The sequence below is a fragment of the Camarhynchus parvulus genome, chromosome 9 (genome assembly GCF_901933205.1).
Source record: "Camarhynchus parvulus chromosome 9, STF_HiC, whole genome shotgun sequence".
Classification (NCBI taxonomy): domain Eukaryota; kingdom Metazoa; phylum Chordata; class Aves; order Passeriformes; family Thraupidae; genus Camarhynchus; species Camarhynchus parvulus.
In genome coordinates, this window is record NC_044579.1 from 1,844,660 (window position 1) to 1,861,127 (window position 16,468).

The window sequence follows — 16,468 nt, forward strand, 5'->3', positions numbered from 1 at the left end:
TGGATGCAAGGAGAAGTGCAAAGGGCTGGGGAAATCTCCAAAGGTTTTAGCAGAGATTGTTTTCAGCAGCTTCTTTCCTTCCTAGTGAATACCTCTTGCCTAAACCCTTTAAAATTTAGTGAAGAAGGTGAAGAATTCACACAAAAAAAAGAGTTTTTACTTGGTTCAAACTGCAGGGACCCTCCCAAAAAGCACCTGCTGCTGTTTCCCTGCCGCTCCCTGCACCTCCCAAAGCCAAACACGGGGAACAGGCACAATAAGGAAGAAAAATGCTTTGCATGGATCCCACCGTGGAAGGGCAATGGAAATCCTGAGCAAAGTCCTCCCCACGTTCTGTTTGCCAAGTGAAATGTGTAAAGAGCAATGTTCCGTCGGGTGTGGGCTCCTGCAGATAGGAGCTCCAACCTTTGCATTCCTGGGAAAAAACCAAACTTTTCCTTGTGCTCTGAAAGTTGAGTTTGATGGCATGGGGAAGAAATCCACTTTTGAAGGAATTAAAAATTAATGAGAACAGGACTGATGAGGAGGTGCCCTGGCACTCACAACATCATATTTTCTAGGCAAGCAGAATCTTTGGAGATAGAATTTAAACCCACTTGGAGATGGAATTTATACCAACTTGCTAAGTAAATATTCTCACTTTTCACCTCCAGCGTTGGGATTATAACTTTTAGTCTATTTTACAGACACTTTCAAGAGGAATTGTCCCAGGTTTTGCCATTTTTCATCTCCTCCAGTGCTGTGCTCATTACTCGAGGTGTGATTACAGCTTGGCACCTCGTGTTTGCAGGTTCCCAACTGTGATAAACTGTCAGGACAGCTCCTGTGGGAGCCCAAAGCTCTCAGCTGAGCCCTCAGCACACTCAGGTATTTGATAATGCCTTAATTTGAAGCAGATCAGAAGGTTTTTTCCCTCCAGAAACAGGAGAGCTCTTGGGATGAAGTTCACTCACCCTAGATCCACTGAAAGGATTCTCCAACCTCTCCCCAAAACATTCACCACAAAATAATCCTTCTTTCACAGTGCCAGCCTGGCCCACACTCATCCAGAATATTTATGAATGAGTGGAAAACACAGAAGAGCTGAGTCATGCAGCCAGAGGTCGTTTGTGAAGAAGAAAATTTTATTTTTTTTGGCTGAAAAAACTGCATACACATGTTCAGATCTGGGCAACCTTCACCACATGTCTTCGTTTCCAAACAAATTTGTGCTCTGAAGCATGCAGGAGCCCACTGCAGCTTGAGAAAGGAGTTGAGAGGGTCTTCTCTTTAATCTAGAACTGTGCAAACATCATTTGAAAGCTATTTACATTTTGCACCTCTCACTTTACTAACAGGAGCATCAGCTGGTGGAGACGTGCAGAGTGCAGCTGTAATTTATGATTTGGCACCCACGTTTGATTTGTGTAGAGTGAAAACCAAACAAGCCTCCCATTGTTCCAAAACATCCCCACAGGCAATGGTAATAAATCTAATTTCTTCTTCGTAAAGGAGATCTCTTTAAGCCTTCCCTGCAGGTATTAAAATATTATTTCCACTCTGGGTCCTCTTCCCCCGGTGCTGGTTTGCACTTTGCTACCTTGGAGAGTGGGAGCAGCAAGAAAAGATTTTGATTTTCATCAGAGAAGGCAGGAGGGCACTGAGACAGAGCAGGGCTGCTTCTTCCTGTCATCCTCACTAAGCTGCAAGATGAGGCGGAGAACTTTTTTCCAAAAAGAAAAATATTTTAGACCATCTGAACTCAGAGGCAGGAACTTAGACGTGAAAAAAGCTGGATTTGAGCTCATCCTCCTGTTGCATTCTCTTCCGAGTTCCTCTCCCATCCATTGAAGCCTGGGAGTCACCCACCAGCCAGACGTGAGCACTCCAATCCTGCTGGATATCCTCATTTGTTATCTCCTCTGACCTGGCCCCTGCACTGTGTTGGTAGAACTTTGGGTGTGAGGAGCCACCAAAAGAGCCTCTGCCAGAGCAGTTGGATGCAGCTCATTTCCAAAGAAATGAAAAACGTTACAGATTAAAAGAATATTAAATGGAAATTACAAATCCAAGACAGATTTTCCTCCTGGGTAATGCCTTTATGCATTCATTGTTCCTGGCTCCACTTGGGAAAGAGAATGGCTGAGCAAGAATTAAACAGGAAATAGGGTTTGCTTCCACTGTTCATTGTTAAATGTGCTTTTTGGCATTTGAAACAATCTTTAAATGCAGGCTAAAAGCATCTATTTTGAGAAAACAGAATGATAAGAAAGTGTTCAAGGCTTTACAGAGGGATTCTGTTATTTTGGGGTTTGAGGGCATTCCAAGCAGATCAGTCCATAGGGAATTCAGCAGATTCCCTGCTGGAAAACCTGCCAGTGCCCCATTTTCTTCTACACTTGTGCTGCCTGAAATGCCAGAACAAAGAGGCTTGGGCACATCACACCCCTCCAGTCTGGTGGTCACAGTGAGTTTGGGGCAGCAGAACTTTGCTGTCCCTCAAAGCAGCAGATCCTAAAGCAGCACTGGGAAGAGAATGGCTGAGCAAGGATGGAACAGGAGATGGGGTTTGGTGCTGGGGTGGGAGCTGTGTGGATCCTGTGCCATCCCAGGAGCTGTGTGCCATTCCCAGAGTGTCCATGGAAGAGGGCTTGGTGCCTCACTCCGCTCTCCAGCCCCACAGGTGAAACAAGCAGGGTTTTCCTCAGCAGGAACCATTTGTGACTCATTCCACAGAGCTGCTGGGCCCTGCTGGGCCCGGCTCAGTTCAGCACAGCACCCTTGGGCTGGGACCCAAAGATCTGGGAGAAGAACTGCAGGGCCAGGCGGACGTGGATGGGCACGAAGACGTAGGCGGTGTACACCACCATGGCCAGCACGGTGACCGTGATGGTGTGGAACATGGACTGCTCCCAGGGCTCCAGCACGTAGCTGCACGTCACCAGCTGGTACTGGTAGTACAGCCAGTACAGGTAGTCCTTCACCCTCTTCACGTCCATCTTCAGCTCCAGGGGGCTTGGAGAGTGCCTGGAAGGACAGGGAAATTGGGATTACAGCGGGGGTGTCCCATGGAAACACTACACAGAGTCGTTCTCTGAGGTGTGGGTGCCACCAGCTCCCCTGGACCAAAGGGGATGGATGGGTTCTGCAGCTGCTGCTCAGTTATTGGAGCTGCATCAGATGGGCATTCCCACTTCCCAGAAAAGCTGATCCATCCCTGGAAGTGTCCAAGGCCAGGCTGGAGCAAGCTGTGATAGTGGAAGGTGTCACTGTCCATGGCAGGTGTGGGACTGGATGATTAAACTCCCTTCCAACCCAAACCTTCCTGTGATTCTCTCAAATCCCACATTCCAAGTGTCTATTTCCTGTGGAAGTTGGGGAAATTGGCATTTTAAAAGAAAGGCTTTGTGATTCTATCAATTCCCACATTCCAAGTGTGTTTTCCTATCCTATTCCTTGTGGAAATCGGGAAATTGGCATTTAAAAAGAAAGGCTTTGGGCCAGCTTCCGGAAATGTTCCATAAGTTCATAAAGGTTCCATAAATTCCATAAAAGTTCCATAAGTTCCATAAATGTTCCATAAGTTCCATGCATGCCCCGGAATAAAGATAAGATTAAAACAACTGCCCTGTAAAAACTGCTCTGCTTACTTTTGATAACGGTTTTTATTGCTCTGCAATTGTTGGGAATAAAGAGAAGCCAAGCTACGAAAGAGAGAGGGAGAAAAAAGTAATCTCTGATTGCAGAAGGATTTTTTTTTGCAGCTCATTTCCAAAGAAATGAAAAATGTTACAGATTAAAAGAATATTTAATGGAAATTACAAATCTAGGACAGATTTTCCTCCTGGGTAATGCCTTTATGCATTCATTGTTCCTGGCTCCACTTGGGAAAGAGAGTGGCTGAGCAAGAATTAAACAGGAAATAGGGTTTGCTTCCACTGTTCATTGTTAAATGTGCTTTTTGGCATTTGAAACAATCTTTAAATGCAGGCTAAAAGCATCTATTTCGAGAAAACAGAATGATAAGAAAGTGTTCAAGGCTTTACAGAGGGATTCTGTTATTTTGGGGTTTGAGGGCATTCCAAGCAGATCAGTCCATAGGGAATTCAGCAGATTCCCTGCTGGAAAGCCTGCCAGTGCCCCATTTTCTTCTACACTTGTGCTGCCTGAAATGCCAGAACAAAGAGGCTTGGGCACATCACACCCCTCCAGTCTGGTGGTCACAGTGAGTTTGGGGCAGCAGAACTTTGCTGTCCCTCGAGGCAGCAGATCCTAAAGCAGCACTGGGAAATTTGTACCTGGGATTAAAATAAGGATGGACCACTGATACAGGTCAAAAACATTCCAATATTCAGTGTTTTCCTGCTGTGTTCTGGGGGGATGTGGGATTTACCAAAGGGAAGTTTTCTCCACTAATTCTCCCAAAGCATTTCCTTCACTTCCATCTTCCCTAGACCAAGGAAGTTCCACAACACTTTTGGGGACAGATCAACACTTAAATGGAGCAGTGGCTGTCTCTGTGACCAGCTTTTCTTGCAGGGGTTCAGGCTGGGGAGAAAGGCACCGCTGCTCTCTGGCCAGCCATGAATGGAAGCTGGTTCCTTTCACATCATTTATTGGAAGGCAGAGCTCCAGAGAGAGAGGCCTTAAAGCCTTGGAGATATTGCAGAGCCTTCAGTGAAAGTGGCCCAGCTGGCAAAGTGGGGCTCCCTGGGAGCCAGAAGTGCCTCTGGTCAGACTTTCTGCAAAAAGAGCAGCCTTGTCCACTGAGGGGGTGAAGCCCTTTCCTGGACAGTGAGGAGGAGGAGGAGGAGGAGGAGGAGAAGGAGAAGGAGAAGGAGAAGGAGAAGGAGAAGGAGAAGGAGAAGGAGAAGGAGAAGGAGAAGGAGAAGGAGAAGGAGAAGGAGAAGGAGAAGGAGAAGGAGAAGGAGAAGGAGAAGGAGAAGGAGAAGGAGAAGGAGAAGGAGAAGGAGAAGGAGAAGGAGAAGGAGAAGGAGAAGGAGAAGGAGAGCCCCCTCACACTCCCAGGATTATGGGGTTTACACTGGGGTTAGGGCTGTGCTGGTTAAACTCATCCCTTCCGTGGGTCAATCGCTGCTGATCCCGACCCCTGCAAGGCTGGAGCACTGCTGGGGGTGTCTGAGTGCCCAGAGCTGCTCTCACCCCCGTGCATCTCCATCCAGAGCTGCTGAAGGACAGCCAGAGGCAGGACAAACATCCCCCAGGCTGATTTTACTGATGTTCCAGGCCGCAGCCTCACCATCACCCCTTGGAGGGCCACATGAATAAAGGATGAGGCAGTTAAAATGATGAGCAGCCCTTTGGGTTTCACCAAAGCCCTTGGCACCTTTTTTTCCAGCCTGGGGATTGCATTTCCCTGCAGCCCCAGCACAGCCTGGCAGTAATTCCATCCCCAGGCACTCTGGAATTCCAGGAGGAACACGAGCTGCCTTCGTGCTCTGTGGTCTCCTAATGTATGCTGGAGGCTGGGATAAGTAAAAGGCAAAAGCAAATTACAGTCTGTGCCCTCACCACTGACACACTCACCCTGCATTTCATGCAGCCTGAGAGCAGGGAGCTGTGCAGGGATAACACAACTCCAGCTGCATAATTTATAAAGGAAAACACAGGAGGGGAAGGGGGAAAAGCCATGTGAAAGCAGCTGCTGAGGCAATGGGAGATGAGGCTCCCCCGTGGCACTGTCACACAGATCCCCTGGGGAAGGGACAATCTGCATCCCTCTGGGCCCGTTATGAGGAATAAGGAGTAGCCCAAACCTCCAGAGCTCTGTGGCAGCTTTACCACCCAAATTAACTGTAGCAGCAATCAAAGGGAATAGCAGATTACTAGGCAAACCTCAGAGGCTGAAAATCTGTATTTTAAACAGGATTCCTCCTAGAGAGGCTTCACTTCCATGTCCGTGCTTCATTCTATTCCAGCGGGCACTCCCACTTGAAAGGGCCCTGAGTTATTCACTCATCAGTTCCCACTATTCCAGAGCAGGAGATCATTTGTTCTTATGCAATTTTAACTCAGCATTCATTTGTCTACAAATTTGGATTGAAACATTCAGAGGTGCTGGGGAAATGCCTTCCTGTTCAGAGGCCATGGGACTGTTACAGCCAGCTATGAGTGAAATGAAGGGAATTCAGCCCCTCTTAAGCAATATTCAGGTTATTTTCAGCACTTGCACCTCCAAGAGAAAAAAAAATGCAAGAAGAGAAACCTGTAAAGCAGCTTTTAGTGTTTTAAGTGGCTGCCTGATTTTCTTGCTTGTTGACACGTCTCTGATTAGGGCAGCTGAAAAGATAAATCATCATCTGGATATCAAGGTTTCATTTCAGAGCATGCCTAATCTCCAAATTTCTTTATTAGTGACCTTATTTTCCAGAGTCAGAGCTAGTTGGGAGTTAGAAGATGCCAGTCTTAGGTCCTTTAATATGTAATTTCTGCTTTGAGCAGCTGGGATTTGGGGAATTTGGTCACATTTTCAATCTGCAGCTCTGACCCGTGGCCGGACAGCTCCTGCTGGGAAATTCCTGTGGAAAGAAACATTCCTGCTGGGGAACTGGGAGAGACTGGTTTCCAGAGAATGCTTGAAAAACACTTGATGCCCTCAGCAGGAGGGGTTGGTCGAGTTACACATCCAGAGAAAATGGGTTTCCAACAGATATTCAGGAAAAGTTCATCTGGAGTGGGCAAAAACAAAGCCTGGAGCTGGAAATGGCCTCATGGTCATTCAACAGGTGACCTCTGCTGCTTTAGATGGAAAGTAGGGATGAGATGAGAAATAAAAGCAGCAAATAATCAATCCATCCCCAAAATACAAATATTTAATGGGCTAAAAGTGACCGTTTGCTGAATAATTGCTGGGGTAGCCCAGCAGCAGGAGTGGATGGGGTTTGGAGCATCCTGAGGGAATCCTCTTGTGCTGGAGCTTAAATAAAATCCTTCCACGAGTCCCTGAGGGGGTCCCAGTCCCACCAGCACCCACACGTGGGCAGGTGCAGCCAGCCAAAGTGCCAGACTGAATTTAAAGTTGTCTGCTCTGTAAATAATTTTGGATATTAGAAGCTAAATGGGCAATCACCTCCTTGGGATTGGAATAGAAATCCTATCTGCAAGTTATTGCTGTGGAGATGTTCTTATCTGTAACTTCACTGTGTCCCATGGGTTTGTCCTGATGAATATCCTGATTTATCCAAGGCACCGTCTTGTCCCTCTTGATGCTGACATAACTGTGGGATGAGCCCAGTGGTTTTGTGCAGGCTGACTCCTCCAAGTGCAAGCAGAACCAGGAAGGGATTCCCATTCCCAATCCCATCCCCCATTCCCATTCCCAATCCCATCCCCATCCCCCCCATCCCCATTCCCATTCCCATTCCCATTCCCATTCCCATTCCCATTCCCATTCCCATTCCATCAGGCATTTCCATTCATGTTTCATTCAGTGGGCACCAAGCACGGTGCACAAGGAATGAAATGATCAGTGCTTGGGCAGAAATTGAGATGAGGTAGCAGATTCCAGGGAATTCCACATCGTAGAATTTCCTGGGAACGCCACTTCAGCCTGTTCCAGGAAATCCAAATCCCAGAATTTCCTGGGAACAGCACCTCAACCAGGAAATCCACATCCCAGAGTTTGATGGGAACACCACCTCGGCCTGTTCCAGGATATCCAAATCCCAGCATTTTCTGGGAGTGCCACTTCAGCCTCTTCTGGGAAATCCAAATCCCAGAATTTCGTGGGAACACCACCTCAGCCCTTTCCAGGATATCCAAATCCCAGCATTTTCTGGGAACACCACCTCAGCCTGTTCTGGGAAATCCAAATCCCAGAATTTCATGGGAATGCCACTTCAGCCCATTCCAGGGCATCCAAATCCCAGAATTTCCTGGGAATGCCACTTCAGCCTCTTCTGGGAAATCCAAATCCCAGAATTCCTGGAAGCACCACCTCAACCCATTCCAGGGCATCCAAATCCCAGCATTTCCTGGGAGCACCGCCCCAGCCCGTTCCTCTCTTGCATCCCCACAGCTCTGATCCCACACGGAGCGTGTCCATGGAGCAGCAGCCCAGCCCTGGGATCTGCCTTCCCCCCCTGGCAAGCAGAGCCCTCAGGTTCCTGCAGCTCTCCCACATGGATCTGCAAATTTAACCTCCAGCTTGTTCTCCCAGGGAGGAAATCCCAGGAATCAGAAGAGCAGCAACAATCCCAGCGCAGCTCCCACTGCGGACAGGAATGCACCTCAAAACCCACCTTGAATAAATAAATAACCCTCCCTGGAATTCTGGAGTGCACTGCACAGCCTGTGGGGATTGCTGGAAAAAATCTACATTTCTTCCAGGAGTGGAAGGGGTAAGGCTGAAAGACAAGGCTACACCTCAAAAATCACCTCGACTTGCAGATTTGGATAAATAACCCTTCCTGGAATTCTGGAGTGCACTGCAGAGCCTGTGGGGTTTGCTGGGGAAAAAAATCTTCCAGGAGTAAAAGTGGTAAGGCTGAAAGACAAGGCTACATCTCAAAAATCACCTTGACTTGCAAATTTTAATAAATAACCACCCTGGAATTCTGGAGTGCACAGCAGAGTGAAGCAATCCTGGTTTCTCTCCCTCAGCCCCCTTGGCCATCCATTGCAGAGCTCCAGGAGATGTGAATCCCTTCCCTACGTCCTGTGCAGCACAGGATGAGGGTCTGAGCTGGTGCTGCCCATGACTCAGCCATTCTGCACGTGGGTTGGCATGGCTGGGCTGAGCCTGTGGGCTTTGCTGGAAATCAAATCTTCCAGGAGTGGAAGGGGTGAGGCAGAACGAGCAATGCTGTTTTCAGCCCTGTTTCTGTCTTACCTGGCTCAGGAGAGGGAATTCCAGCATCTTCCTAATCTTTAACCCCAACTTCCTTCCTGCTGGCCTCAGTGGCAGCACACAGGTGCTGTTTTGGGTCTTTGAAATGCTACTCAGTGCACACCAAGCCCAGGAGGTTTCCCTGTCCAGGAAGATTTCCTGTTACCCTGGGAACCTCAAACCCCTCCTCGAGTGGCAGTGCCACACCCGCACAAAGTCTGAGCCGACTTCCTCGTTTCCACCTGGACCCTGATCTGTGTGTGTGCTCCTCCTGCTGCAGTTCTGGGCTTTGGGGCTGGAATTCAGCTGCATCTCTGCCTGGAGCAGAGGATTCTGCAGCAGAGGGTTCCTGTCAGCCTGCATTGCCAGCTGCATGGGACAACAGCCAGGGCACTGCTGAATTTTCTCCTTCAGTTGAGTTGAGCACACAGATGGAGTTTATGGTGACCTACAACCATGTGGAAAACTCCTTTCAAATGAGATCCAGAAATTTCTGACCCTCAGGAAAGCAGAGGCTGCCCTGCAGCACCCACAGGGATCTCCTTTGGAGAGAGGCTTCTGTAGCAGCCCAGCAGCTGGAGGCAGCTGGAGTTGGGACTGATTTCATGCCTCACCTGCCCCCTGACAGCTGGAGGCTGCTCCCAGCACAGGCACAGCTCTGAATAACTCAGCTGCCCCTGACTTTGCAGCCTGGCTGATTTATCAGTGCCCAATCCCCTCCTTACTCAGGCACAGGGAAAGGAGAAGATGCAGCTTCTCTGTACCAACAGCATTCCTGGAGCAGCTCTGTCCCATTTTCTTCCAAGGCTAAATTAATTTTTCAACAATTTTCCTGTTCTTCCCTCCCCTGAAATTTCCTCAGTTGTTTCCTTATATAACCAGCTGCTCCTTGCAGTTTAGGTACAGATCCCTTCCTTTCCAGCTTTCCTGGGCTGGGCATGGTTTGGGCTCTGGGTCCTCCCCCTGTGCCAGGATTTGTACCTTGGGGCAGAACAGGTGAGCAGCTCTGCCAGAGGAGATGGGAAAATGGCAAATTGAATCCCGGGGAAAGGGAAACCTTCTCCTCTATTTTGAGTGTAAGTATAATTTAGGAACATGGTTTTGAACAGAACAATCCCCAGCCAAAAACCTCAAATTTGGGACTAGAGACCAGCACCAGGTTTAACTTGCAAACACCTAAAAATTGAGAGTTCTTAAAGAACTGTTCCAGGAATATCTCAGAGGGGTTTTGCATTTGCTCCTGGTGACAAACCTCAGTTCCTTGTGAGATCTGGGACATCATCTACATCCTTTGAAGGCTTCCAAGTTCAGGAGGTTGTGTAAACACATCAATCTACCAACAAAATAACCGAGATGTCTGGGCTCTAAAATAAGATTTACTTGCAGTTGTAGCCCTTATTTTACTCAGACTTCTTTGCTTTGCTCTGAGTAATTTCTGAGGCAGCTGAAAGTAGCAGCTTGGGTTGTGTGCAACGTGAGGAGGTGAATATTGTCACAGCTATGACAGGTATTGCTGGAAAATGGGACCAAACTCTTGTGCAAGTGCATCTCCCTGAGATCTCATCAAAGGAAGCAGAGTTGCACCACTCCAGTAACTGCTCCAGAGGGGAAAAGCAAAAATGGAGCAAGATGCTTGTAACAGATAAGAAATAAAAAAGGAGATGCACTTTTGTCACAGATTTAACCCCATCTGTGCAGTGAGGAACAGCTTCCTTTGCAGGCCCTTCCTCGCTGCGAGCAAACAGGTTTGGACACACAAAGCTGTTGATATCCTCCATAAAACAAATGAAAAGCTCCATGAAATGTGGCTTGGCAGGACCCAGAGCAGAGCCCTGGCTGCCTCCCAGCCAGCTGCAGCTCTGTGTCCTGGTGCTCTGGGTGCTTTTTGGGCACAGAGGGGTGGCACAAGCATTGCCATGGGCCCAGGCAGCGTTTCAGCATCTCCCATTCCAGCTGGAATCTTGGAATAACATCCATGCTCCAGGCACAGCTTCCCTGCTTCTCCCCACCAGAAATCAATCCAAGCACTCCTGAATTGCAGTTATTTGTACCATACTCGTGATATCCGTCAGAGAAAGAAAACCCAGCATCCCAATTCCTAAAGCATTAAAATCCACGTTAAAATCCCCCGAAGTGCCTTGTGCTGACTAAGCAGATCCTAAGCATTTATCGCAGGGATTCTCCTCCGTATTATTCAGCGTTTATCCAACAGGGAATGCAGGGCTTGCACCTGCTTCCCGCTGAAGGCAACTCTTAGAAAAGCAGAGAGGGAAAATCCGCCGGCGATGAGCAATCCCAGCCCAGCGGTGCGAGCGGCACAGCCACCTCCATCCCCCCACCCAGCGCCGCCTTCCCACCCCTGGCTCTTTGACTCGTTTTTAGGGAATCCCTAATGCAAACCATCTTCCTGCCGCCTGGAAACGAACCCCCGGCTGCAGGGCTGCAGCAACAAGTCCCGGCATCACGGTCTGGCTTGGAAGGGACCTTGAAGCTCGTCCCAGGACACCCCGAGCCCGGAGCCCTCTCTGGAGGCTGCAGGTGCGGCAGGAGCGCCGGCAGCTCCCCGGAGGGAGGCACAGCGCAGCAAGCCCCGGCTCCTGCGGCGGCCAGCCCCGCTCCTCCCCGGGCCTCCCCCGCTCCTTACCGAGCCGCCGGGGACTCGCCGTGGCCGCGGCCGCGCTCGCCAAGGTCAGCGGCCCTGGCTGGGGATGCTCCGGGACGCGCCTCCGCCGCGGTGCCCTTGGGCGAGCCGAGCCGAGCTGAGCGGGGAATGAGCGCCGGCACCGGGGGCTCCGGGATGCGGGAACGCCGGGATGCGGGAGCTCCGGGCTGCAGAACACCGGGCTGTGGGAACACCGGGATGCAGAACACCGGGATGCAGAGCACCGGGATGCAGCGCACCGGGATGTAAAACACCGGGCTGCGGGAACACCGGGCTGCAGAACACCGGGATGCAGAGCACCGGGATGAACGCACCGGGATGTAAAACACCGGGCTGCAGCGCACCGGGATGCGGGAACACGGGGATGCAGCGCACCGGGATGCAGAACGCCGGGATGCAGCGCACCGGGATGTAAAACACCGGGATGTAAAACACCGGGATGTAGTGCAGCGCGGCCCCGCGCCTCCCTCACCTCCTTCCGCGCACCGCAGCTCCCCAGCCCGGCGCTGCCCGCGCTTAAATCCCCACCTTTCCCTCCTCCCTTCCTCCCTCCCTCCTCCTCCTCGTTTCCCTCCTCCCCGCCGCTCACCTCCCGCCCGCTCTGTCCGTGCGGCCCGGGCCGGTCCCCGCGCCCCGCCCGCTGCCGCAGCCGCTGCGCTCGGAGCGGGGGAGGCGGAGCGGCGGAGCCGGGCTCGGGGAAAGGCGTGGGATGGAGCCGGCTGGCACCTCCGGGACGCCGGCTGTTCCCCTGGAGCGCCGTGTTTCCCTGGCTTTTCCCGGCGCCGGCGTCATGCGCTCGGCGGGATGCGCCAGAGCTGCCCCGCATAGAGAGGCTTCTTATCGCAGCCCTCTGTCGCGACAGACAGACTTCATACCGCAGCCCTCCATCGCGACAGACGCCCCTGCGGCGCGGTTATCCTGCCAAGGGTGCCGGCAGGTGCCTGCGAGCATCCCGGCTCCAAGGGAATGAATGGGAAGGAGCCGGAGCTGCAGCGCGGTGTTCCGGGGGGAGGAGAGGGGCTTCGGGGCGATTTCACACGGATCAGGGACCCCCAGGTGTTAGGTGAGGGGTCTGCAGGAAGGAGAGACGGGGATGGACAGGTATCCACAAAACTTAACCTGAAATGCCGTGGAATACAGCACGACCCTGCCAAACGTGAGGCTCAGCTTTGTGTAGCTTGTTCTGTTCCAGAAATAAAAAAGCTTAATGTAGTGTCCTGCTCGCTCCCAAACATCTACTCCAGAACACAACTTTGCAGTTGAAGTGAGGAATAAAAGTGTCAGAAATGCTTTTTCCCGGATTTTCCCCTGGAGCTGCCGGATTCCAGGCACGATCTCCTCACTAAACAAAGTGCTGCTCTGGCACCCACCAGTGCCTTCCGACCTCAAAGGAATGCAAACCTTTGCAGAGCCAGATGTAACAGCTGGGCTTAAAGCCGTTCTTTTCCTGTTTGAACACATTTTAACGATGCTTTGAAACTGCTCTTTCCACGGCAAACGCCTTTAAGAGGCGCTTGCACAAACACAGCTGGCAGGTGACAAAGGGGCCATCAGGATGTGATGCTTTCATTCCCTCTTTCTGCCGCTGCTATTTTTATTGATGTTGACCGTGGAACTGATGCTTGCTTAGCCTTTGATATGAAAATATTCACATGCAAAGGCTTTGTTCAAAATTTACAGATGGTTGTGTCCCTTCCTAGCCCGGAGCAGAGCTCTGCCTGTCCCGGAGCTCTGTGTTGTGTCTGGGCACGATTCGGGGTGGTGAAATCCCTGAGTGGGCAGAGTTTGAAATGGCCAGAGTGGTTCTGCCAGCGATGCGTGGGTGGGTGTCACCCAATCCCCTAAAAATCCTGGCAAAAGCATTTTGGGTTATCAGGGCACTTGCTGTGATGCCTTGTGCAGGCTGCCCTGGAGCAGAGGCTGGGCAGAGTCCCAGAATGAAGCAGGGATTTATCCAAAGGATCTCCTCCATGGACCCACCTTGGGCAGCACAAGAGCCCAGCCAGGGCTGCACCCAAGATGAACCAAAATGGCCCCAAAATGCACGAGCGCTCCCGGGGTCTCTCCCTGGGATCAGTTCTGCTCCATTTGCACCTTGCAGTTCATTGTCCCATTCCAGCTTTAGCCCCTGCAGTCCCACCCTGCTTGTTTTTCTCTCTCCAGCCCACGGGGTTTGTGCTCTTGGGGCTGAGATTTGGATCATTTGTCCTTGGTGCCCAGCTGGAGCAGGAATTGTTTTGTCTCCCCGCTCTGTGCACAGAGCTCACCATCCCATAATATGAAGCTCAGACCCACACACTAAAGCAGCACAGAACCTGAAACATAGAAAAGCCAAAACCTGAGGCATCAGCTCCACACAGCAGTTTAATTTAGGGTATTTATTCCAGGGGCTGAACTTTCCAGACAGGAGTTTACAAAAAGCTGTCCCACAATCTCCTCAGCACCCTGATGAGCTGCTGCTGCCTTGCTTCTGGTGGGCACAGAATCCCTGAACCTTGGAATCACTGTGGTTGGAAAAGATCTCCAAGACCACTGAGTCCAAGCGTTCCCAAAGCCACCACTAAAGCCTGTCCCCAAATGCCACATCCCCACAGCTTTTAAATGCCTCCAGGGATGGGGACTCCCACAGTCCTTGGAGGTCCCCAAGACCAGGGGACTTGGGCAACCCTTTTCCGGAAGGAATTGTTCCTAAAATCCAAACTGAGCCTCCCCTGGCACAACCTGGGGCTGTTCCCTCATCCCTGGAGCACAGCCTGACCCCCCTGGCTGTGCAGAGCCACAAGGTCCCCCTGATCCCCCTTTGCTCCAGGCTGAGCCCTTTCCCAGCTCCCTCAGCCCCTCCTGGGGCTCCAGCCCCTTCACCCCCAGGTGCACCCAGCAGTGGCTGCAGAGGAAGGTTCAGTGCTGTGTAAACGCCTCAGTTTGCCTTTGGCACACTCTGGCTTATAAAACGGAGGAGGATTTGCCTCACAATAAATTTCAGATTGGCTGATAATCGAGTTTTGTTTGCCTTGAGACAAGACAGGGCTGAGGGGCCCTGCCAGGCCCTGCTGGTGTTACCAGAGGGAAGAACTCCTGAGCCAGGATTGAACTCAGGATGAACAGCTCTGTTCTGAGAAGTAGGACAGGGTTTAATCCAAAGGAGGCTGTGGTTTGATTTATCAGACCCTGCTGCTGATAGGCTCTGCTTCCTCCTGAGCCTCCTGCTCCTGCTGCTTCCTCCCCTGACTCAGGGGAAGCCTCTGGCTTGTCCCTTGCAAGGAATGAAAAGCAAATTAACTAAACAGAAAAAGAAAAAAAAAGGGAAATTAAGAATTAACTTTTGAATTGACTTTTCTATTACAGCAAGGTTTGAAAAGGAGAGACTTCATGTGGTTAAATAAATTTATTTATAAGCCTAACCATTGCATTTACCAGCTGCAGGCTGACCCTTCTGCACCGAGCAAAGGAGCCCCAAAACCTCCCAAAGCCTTAAAATCAGGCCTATAAAATAAAAGATAAGGAACACAGCCACATTTAATTGCCAGCTTCCTCAGGGTTACCACCCTCCTGCTCCAGACCTGCTTGAACCTCAGCTTTCCCTCAAAGCCCTGTGCTTGTCATGGTAAAAATCAGACCAAATTACCTGCATACAGCAGATAAAAATACAGGAGTTTGTTTCCTTGTCTCCCCAGGGGCTGCTGCTCTGGGAGATCTGATCCCTTTCTGGTCTGGCCCCTGGGGATTTGTGTTCATTATTGCTGGGGACTCCAGGTGGCTTTGGCTCCTGCAGGAAATGTCCAGCTCAGCCCCTGGAGACAGGAATAAAACCCCTGCCCTGCCAGAAAGGCCAACATGGCATTTGTAGAGTCTGGGAGTATTTCCTGAGCCCTTGGGCTGCCCCAGCCCTGCAGGAACACAACCGGTCAGGCTCTTCCCAGCCTGGATCACCAGAGGATTTCCCAGAAGATCCAATTTCACAGAACCCCAGAATTCCAGAATGGTTTGGGTTGGAAGGGACCTTAAAATCATCTCATTGCACCCCTGCCATGGCAGGGACACCTTCCACTGTCCCAGGTCAGTCCAAGCTGGCCTTGGGCACTTCCAGGGATGGAGCATCCCTGGGCACCCTCCCCACCTTCACAGGGAGGAATTTCTCCCTAGAATCTGATCTAAACCTCCTACCTCAGCAGACTTGGGGATGTTCCTGCAAGCCCAACAAAGCCACAGCCTGAACTCTTCATTTCCCAGCAGTGAGAGGTCTGGATGTGTTTTTTCAGATCTTGTCTGGCTGCTGAGGCTGTCCTGATTAGTGGGAAGGAAACTTCCAGGGTCAGCAAGGAAATCTGGCCGAGTTTGCAGAATATTCTGGGCTGAGGTGATGCTCTGGCTGAACCTGAGATTATTGTGTTGCTAATTGTGCTCCCAACTAATTTGGTGTGTGGTGATCCTGTCCACAGCCACCCTCTCCTGACAAATTGGAGAACAACCCTTTTATCTAATGACAGGGCAGCTGGATAAAGCCCTGTGGGGTGTGGTGAGAGCCCTTTGTGGGTGATCATCTCCCCACGTGCTCCAGGCGCCACCACAGCTCCTGTCTTGGGGGTTGGTGGCAGCAGTGACCGGGGCTGGCCCTCTCTTGTGCTGTGATTTCCTTGGGAGTTCTGTTCCGTGGTTCCTTCTGTTTTATGGGGAGCTGTTTATGTGGAATTGGGATTATTTATCAGCAGCCTTGTTCTCTTCAATATCGAAAAATCAATAGCAATATCAATTAATGTTCTGGGTTAATCGGCCTGCACCCAGCTGGGGGAGGGGCTGGGTGGAATTCTGGGATCAGGAACAAGTAATTAGAAGGTAAAGGAATAATCAGAACAAGGGCTGGGCAGGATCCCCAGTCCTGGGTGAGTCACATTCCCACATCTCTGCTTCCTGCTGTGTCCCTTGGCCAATGTTAAATTGCTCCAGCCAGGCTGGATGAGCAAAGTGTGTGATCTGCTGGG

The 16,468-nt window shown here is 50.8% G+C and overlaps 1 protein-coding gene across 2 annotated transcripts; it reads right to left on the bottom strand.

The window, feature by feature from the left end:
* Positions 1-1,103: 1,103 nt before the first annotated feature.
* On the bottom strand, positions 1,104-12,196 carry SPTSSB (serine palmitoyltransferase small subunit B). Of its 2 annotated transcripts, XM_030954100.1 has the most exons (3): positions 11,804-11,968; positions 11,472-11,671; positions 1,104-3,006 (listed from the first exon to the last, which is right to left on the bottom strand). In XM_030954100.1, the coding sequence occupies exon 3, from the start codon at positions 2,976-2,978 to the stop codon at positions 2,742-2,744; it is 237 nt and encodes a 78-aa protein (XP_030809960.1). In that variant the 5' UTR covers positions 2,979-3,006; positions 11,472-11,671; positions 11,804-11,968; the 3' UTR covers positions 1,104-2,741. The 2 variants fall into 2 exon arrangements, with proteins under 2 accessions (XP_030809960.1, XP_030809959.1); XM_030954099.1 differs by lacking the exons at positions 11,472-11,671; positions 11,804-11,968 and adding an exon at positions 12,079-12,196.
* Between the last annotated feature and the right edge of the window lie 4,272 nt (positions 12,197-16,468).

Coding starts and splice junctions, on each gene's coding strand:
- SPTSSB (XM_030954099.1), bottom strand. CDS start 2,978: ATGGACGTGAAGAGGGTGAAGGACTACCTGTACTGGCTGTACTACCAG.